General features: G+C 40.6%; 1 protein-coding gene across 1 annotated transcript in view; it reads right to left on the reverse strand.

Moving 5' to 3' along the window:
- Positions 1–1,586, reverse strand: part of Taf9b (TATA-box binding protein associated factor 9b) — an 11,007-nt gene extending 9,421 nt beyond the window's left edge. Inside the window, exons 1-2 of the mRNA XM_031370790.1 lie at positions 1,521–1,586; positions 5–78 (exon numbers count right to left, since the gene is read on the reverse strand). Of these exons, the coding sequence (XP_031226650.1) occupies positions 5–78; positions 1,521–1,574 (128 nt within the window). The 5' untranslated portion in view covers positions 1,575–1,586. The remainder of the gene's footprint in view (positions 1–4; positions 79–1,520) is intronic.
- Between the last annotated feature and the right edge of the window lie 6,260 nt (positions 1,587–7,846).

Raw genomic sequence — 7,846 nt, forward strand, 5'->3', positions numbered from 1 at the left:
AGGCTCCATTTTCTCTAGCGGCTCCTCAACCTCGCAGATAGATCTGCAGGCGGCTTCCACCTCGGTTTGGCTCCACCCCTGTGGGGGTTGGAAGGCGGTCCTAGCATGCAGCTCCTCGGCCTGGGCCGCTTCAAGGCCACCAGCTCCCACCTGTAAGGCTTTGGCAATCCCGGGCCCACGCAGGCTCTGAGGTGGAGAGATGCAGAGAAGTCGCCCTAGCAACACTCAGCGCCCATGTACCACGCAACTCCAGCTCCCCTCCGACCATCCTCACCACCCCTTAGTGAGCACTGATCCCCTGAGTTTCCTGGAATTCCCTCCGAGGCCCTTTCTCCACTCTGTCTCTGGGCAAACACGGTTCTGGCAAACACAAGAGTCCATTGCATTTGAATATTACATTAACAACGAATGTGCATCACCACATTGGCACAGGCCATATTGATACTCCAAAATTATTTGCTCCTTAGCTGACATTCAGATTTAACTGGGCTTTAGGAAGTCTTTTTCAAATCTGGCAGCCCTACCCAATAGACCAGAGGTTTTTGACCTGCGGGTTTCGGGTTGTGACTCCTTTGGGCTAGAACCACCCTTTCACAGAGGTCACATATCAGATATTTACAAAAACATATTTACGTTGTTTACATTACAACTCACATAACAGTGATACAATTATAGTTATGAAGTAGGAATGGAAACAATTTTATGGTATGGTTGGGGGCGGGGGCGGTGGTTCACCACAACCTGAGGAACTGCATTAAAGGGTAGAGCATTTCGAAGGTTGAAAACCACTGCAATAGACACTGTAGGGATTTGGTCAAGCCTACAAAAGCACCTGCTTCCCTAGGTCCTCACGGTCTGAGGGGCTCCAACGCTAAGGTGGAAACTGGCCACTTGTCTCCCAGATTGGCCACTCTCATATTCTTTTTTTCTTCAGAATACATTATGAATAGGGACGGGCAAAGACAGGATCAGAGCAGTTAAACCCTCTTCTGGCAAGACAAGTATGTTGACTTCTAACCTCTACAAATGCCCCCTGGCCTTGAGTACCATGAGGTTCACACCCTAGCATCTACTTCCCCTACCCTTAGAATTGTGAAGGCCTCAGTTAACGGTCTCTGGTTTGAAATGAGTCAGAGAATACCGTTCCTACGTTTATCAACCGCTCTGTTCTCTTCCGCGTTCAAAAAAGTTGCCATGACACCTAGAACAGATACAACTAAACCCAGTAACTAGCGACAAGTCCTATTAGGGTGACTTCCCGAAATTACATCACATCTCTTTGGTATTTAAGTTCTAGAGCGATGATGGTAGTAGCATCTTTACTAACTTTATCTTGACTCCTTACTAAGATTAGAGAATTAGGCCTCACAAATAAGGAAGGCCCTTTCACTTCCTCACAACTGAAGGGGTCTCTTTAGTTATAACGAACACTGTTTTACTTAAAACTTTCCAGTAGTACCTCTCATGTATTTAATATTTCGGGGCTTAGTGAACCCTTGAGTTTGGGTAAGGCAGTTTACCTCATTTAACTCCTCTGAAATCTCCTCAGAAGCAGCCGACTCCTCGGCAGCCATCTTGAACTTTGACTCTCAGGATGGACTCACGCTAACGGCTCCCACGTCACGCCCCCCTGTGCCACGCCCCCTCTCCCACACTCCCCCTCGTGCCCTGGGCCTTAGCAGTGGTTTGTTTACCAGTGAGAATCTTTGTTACTCTGTAGCATCTTTCCTCAACTCTTAAGCCGGCTGACCAATGTTCAAAACTAATTATTACCTTTTCAAAACAAGTAGAAGCTAATAAATGAGTAGTCTGTAATAGTATATAACAATTTAAAAACAGAAAAAGCACCATTTGACTCCACAGTTTTGACTTAAAACTTGTCTATGTAAAATAAAAGGAGTAACTTGTTTCTCTCGTCTTTTTCCAATGTAATTTATTTTACTTTGCTGTGTCCACATTTCCAGAATTACTTATCTTGTGCCTTGGGACCATGTAAAATAACAGTTTTAACAGCCCACACGGACTGAGGCAGCTCATATAACACCTGAAATAGTTACTGACTCATGGGTGAACCCATGTATAGCTGAATGCAGTAGACAAAGGGATGGCTCAATATGGCAGGACACAAGAATTTAATATACTACTGAGATCAGCTTGGGATTGATGATTCATGAATTGTTAATTTCTGGAATTTTTATTTAATAAATTTAGACCATGGTTGACAACAGGCAATTGAAATTGTGCAAAGCAAAAAAAAAAACAGATTTAGAGAGATTACTGTAAAGAAATGAGAGTCCTGTTTCAGTCTGATGCCTTTTCTGGTCTCTCTGTCTCTCTGTCTATCTCTGTCTGTCTCTCTCTGTGTCTCTCTCTCTCTCTCTGTCTGTCTCTCTCTGTGTGCTTGTGAGTGCTCTGAAGCTGTTTTATTTTCAAATACAGCTCTCTTTTTTTTCTTTCTTGAATGAGAGTTGTTTCGAAACCTACACAATATCTGTGCTGATTATTATTATTATTATTTTTGACAACTTGACACAAGCCAGGGTCATCTGGAAGAAGGAACCTCTGCTGACAAAATGCCTCTGTAAGACTGGCCTTTAAGACCTTTTCTTGACTGATGACTGATGTGTGAGGGCCCAGGCCACTGTGGGTGGTCCACTGCAGATGTTCCTGAGTTGTATACAAAGCAGGCTGGGCAAGCAATGGGAAATAAGGCATCAAGCAGCACTCCTCTGTTGTCTCTACCTCAGTCCCTGCCCTGACTTCCTTGAATATGATGGAGTACAACTGTAAGATGAATAAATCCTTCCCTGCCCAAGGTAACGTTGGTCATGCGTTTCATCATATCTTCCAAAATCAAGCTCTTCTGGAGAAACAGTATAGAAATCTCTGTTTGAATTTTGTCTAGTCTCACTCTTGGTGTATTTCCAAATTAAGTGCATTTCTTTCTTTCCCACCTTAATAAAAGTTTGAATTTACAGCAGATCAACATTTTAATATCTTTTCTATGGCCAATTGTTATGATAATCACTTTGCAGGCACATGTCTTAAGTAAGTTATTTCTTCTATTTATGGAAATTGAAACAGTTCAGGTACCTCCGTTTGTTTTAAAGAAACTGGAAAATACATGAAAACTTCCATTATGAAATCTTGAATATTGTAGACAAGAAAGTCGCATCCTTATTCATCACAATTATATAGAAGACATGTATATAGCACCCCTAGTTGGTTAATACCTTGTGATTTTCTTTGCTAGCAGTTTATGGACTGAGATGAATATATCGTAATTTATATTTGCATGTTTTTGAATATGAACACAACTAAGCAAAGGGCGCTTTGTATTTGGACAAATTAACAACATTTTGTTATATATTTTCTACAGTTTTATTAATGTCTTTATGAATCCATTTAGTAGGCATGAAACTCCATTTTATTCAAGTACGCATTTTTAAAAATGAGAAGAAACATTTGTAGAAAGTATGATTGGTAGTAAGATATGGCCCATTTGACTGTATATATTTTTGAATGTCTAAACTATTTCAGCAATTATTCTTTTCTTTATTTCTTGACTTTTTTTTTTTTTACAGTGTGTGGTTATATAGCTCAAGACTGGCTTTGAACTCACCATGTAGCACAGAAGGGTATTAAAATTGTGTTTTTCATGTCTCAGCTGCCCAAGTGCTACAATTACAGACATTGACTGCCGCCTCAGTATGGTTACAGTTGGTTTCAACTTAATGTTGGAGTCTCACTGTGAGGTGAACACACTGGATTTGGTCTCCATTTGTCTTTCTACTTCCCTTTCTATTGTGGCTAATTTTATATTCTTTTCTGTCTATTATGAAGTATGCTTTATTGTTATTGTCCTCCCTATTCTAGTGTGCATGTCCTGGAAGATCAGAAGGACCCAACCACCATTGCACATACTTGGCTAGAAGTTAAGCACTATTCGGTAAAATTTATTGAAAAAATGTTATTTTCAGGTTTTTATTTGTTGTCAGGATCCATTAGTTTTGTTTCTCTTTTCTCCTTTTAAAGGATTGATTTATTATTTATGTGTACCTGCATGATTGAATGTGCCACCTGAGTGCAGGAGCTCACAAAGGCCGGAGGACATTGGACCTCCTAGAATGGGAGTTACAGGTGGTTGCTAACCATTTGATATGGGTCTTGCACACAACCCATAGCAGTAAGTGCTCTGAATGGCAGAGCCATCTCTCCAGACCTGTTTTCTTTTCCTTTTACTTGACCAAAGCCCTCAGACACTAGCAGTTGGACTATCCAATTGGACAGCTATCTGACTCTCCCTTTCTGATGCCCTTCCTTACAGGTAACTTTTAGGGAGTGGAATTGAGTGACTAACTCAGATTGAGGGCAAAAATGGAGGCCAGATTGGAATTAAAACTGTTTGTTCAGGTTTTTGACGTCTTCTAGAAGTACATGTCCATTAGCATTGTGGCAAGCACATCACGGCTTGGGCATTTTCTCAGAAGCTGCACAAACTACTAATCAAACACTTGCTTCTTAGGTAATTGTTTCAACTGTCATCCACACAGCTTTGACTGCTGTAAGGACCTCACAACTGCCTGGAAAACTATGATCCAGTTCAGACACCTAGGGAAGATCCTGGTCTAGCTACAGATGACCCAAGGGGAATCCCCTCCAGCAATTTAGATCACTTATATTGGTCGTGGCCACTTCAACATTGGGTTTCTTCAGGAAAATTTGCTTCAGTCCTGGCCACATAAGACACCCAGAAACAGCTCTGGGAGACTTCCACTGAGTCATGACAGATTCAGGTGAGGCTTATGTGTATGGAAAAAGCAGTGACAGTCACTATGGAGAAAAGATCATCTGTGTTGTGTTGACAGTCAAGACAGTGTTGTTTTATCCTTTATTTACTTATTTGGCCATTGTTTACAACTCAGTTATCTTTATCCATTATTTAAGATTTCTTATATCAAAAAGATTTATGATTCATCATGCTTTTTAAGAATGCCACCCTGAAGCTCTTTTAAATGACCCAAAATACAGGTCATTTGGGAGAATTTCAAGGAGCAAAGTTATCTCTTTATATAAACTTTGTGATGTGCAGTTTCCTCATTAAGAATAATATAACTAGAAGGGGACCTCTCGTTTCCCTCTGCAGCTAGCAGAAGTCATACATGGCCTTGTTTTGCTCTGGAAACCTGAACAAGCTAGCTTAAGTCCATGATCTATAATAAAAACAAAAATAATAAATAACAATAGTGTTATTCAATAACTGAAGTTGTTACAATGGATAGTCACATAGCTCTTAATTTCCCTTGTGGAATCAAGTGAAAATTTGTACTATGGCAAATACTTTACATTGTACTTAGACAAATACTATAGGACAAGCAAAGTAGCTTGAGACTATGAAGAAAGAAAAGACAAATTGACTCTCAAGAGAGACCCACTTGGATTTTGGGACATAATTTAGTAAGCCAAGTTTCATAATATAAGTTCTTGGCTTTGAGATCTGTAACAAGTATAAATAAGCATTTCATTTCTGATAATAGCCTGTATTGCCATTTGGTGCTGGACCCTATCCAGTATAACCCAGCAAGTAACCCAGTATGCTGGCTAGTTTTATGCCAACTTGACACCATCTAGGGATATCTGAAAAGAGGGAATCTCAATTGAGACAATTCACACATAATATCCACCTGTGAGGCATTTTTTTTTTGAGACAGGGTTTCTCTGTGTAGTCCTGGCTGTCCTGGAACTCACTCTTTGTAGACCAGGCTGGCCTCGAACTCAGAAATCTGCCTGCCTCTGCCTCCCAAGTGCTGGGATTAAAGGCGTGCACCACCACTGCTAGTGTAAGGCATTTTCTTAATTAGGGATTGATTTGGGAGGTCCCAACCCATTGTGGGTGATGCCATCCCTCTGCTGGTGGTCCTGTGTTCTATAAGAAAGAAGGCTGAGCAAGCCAGTAAGCAACATCTCTCCAGATCCTGACTCTTCCTGCTCTGTTTGAGTTCCTGCCATGATTTCCCTCAGTAATGGGCTATGATGTGGAAGTATAAGTCAAATAAACCCCTTTGTCTCTAGTTTGCTTTTAGCCAGTGTACTTCATCACGGCAAATGGCAATAGAAAGCCTAACTAGGACACCTTGTAACGAGACAATGAAAGATGAACTTGCATCTAGGCTAGACTATGCTCTCTTTACACTCCTCTGAGTTTGAAAAATCTTGACTATAGTGAAAATTGGATTATATTGGGTCGAAGTTATATGGTCTGGTTTTCGCTAAAAGAAGGAACTGTCCCAGACAAGCATTCTGTGACATCAAGTGGCTACTCTATTATGGTAAGAACTGAGGGTTGATAGGAGTTTGTCTGGTACATAGTGAGGGACTATATCATTTTCTTACTGGCCATAATATTAAGGAACACTAATTTCAGAGTCTTATAAAATAAGATAGCTCAAAGATCCCTTTATAACTTTATCCAAACCCAGAAAAAAAATCCAGGTCAGGAGCTGGAGAGAAGCTCAGTACTTGAGAGCACTTCAGTGGCTCACAACTATCTTCAATTGCAGGGGATCCAAAATCTTTTCTATCTCCATTGGTATCATGCATACACCCGGTGCGCATACATGCAGGCAAAACACCTGTATACATACATAAAATAAAAATAAATTTTATTTTATTTTTTTTTATTATGTACCACCACCAGGCTGTGGTGTGGTACATGCCTTTAATTCCAGCACATGGGAGGCAGAAGCAGGCAGATAGATCTCTGTGAGTTCAAAGCCAGCCTGGTCTCCAAAGTGAATTTCAGGGCAGCCAGGGTGACACAGAGAAACCTGTCTCAAAATACACACACACACACACACACACACACACACACACACACACACAAACAATATTAAGACCCACAAATAGTAAATGCCTCCTTTGGAGTAGCTCCTGTTACCCATTACAACTTAACCCTTGAAAAGTCTTTCTTTCATGAATATGAGATTTATCATGAATCTCAATTGTATAGTTGTTTCTCCTCTGACAGTACTTTGAGATGCTCCCATAAGTTACCTTTGTTGCATGTCCTCCTCCACACAAAACTTTATGTATGGATATTTTGCTTGCATGTATGTCTGTGCACCACATGTGTACACTGCAATGAGACCTAGAAGAGAGCATTGAGTCCTCCAGGAGTTGCTGATGGTTGTGAGCCATTATATGGGTTCTGGAAATCAAACTCAGGTACTCATAGAAGAGCAGTCAGTGCTCTTAACCACAGATCCATCTCTTCAGCTCCTGCTTGCTCTTTTTTGGTATAAGAAGCAAATCTATTTATTCCTCACTATTGTCATGTTCTTAATGTACACTGACTCAAAGGAAATTGGCATTTGCTATCTGCATGTTCTGTTTAGTGAAGTAGTTCATCGTTTTAACTCATTGCTGAGATTTTTTTTTTTACAGAGTTTAAAAAAAACCTCTTATATTTTGGATACAAACTTTCTATCACATTTACAAATATTACCTAGTCTGTGTTCTCAGTTTTACTGTGTGTGCATTTGTGTGTGTATGTCTGTCTGTCTGTCTGTCTCTCTCTCTCTCTCTCTGTTTCTCTCTGTCTCTCTCTCTCCCCCTCTCTCTCTGTGTATGTTTATGAGTGTATGAAGTAGAAACTTAAGGGTTCTTTGGAAAGTTGGTTGGATGGTGTTTTGCTGGCACAAACACGTGAAGGATACTAGTTAGTTTATATTGTTGTTCGTCCTAAGGTGCTGCAAACCCCTCAGCTTCATTGGTCCTTCCTCTAACTCCTTCACTGAGGACCCTGTACTCAGTTCAATGGATGGCTGTGAGCCTCTACATCTGTATT

The sequence above is a fragment of the Mastomys coucha genome, chromosome X (genome assembly GCF_008632895.1).
Source record: "Mastomys coucha isolate ucsf_1 chromosome X, UCSF_Mcou_1, whole genome shotgun sequence".
Lineage (NCBI taxonomy): Eukaryota > Metazoa > Chordata > Mammalia > Rodentia > Muridae > Mastomys > Mastomys coucha.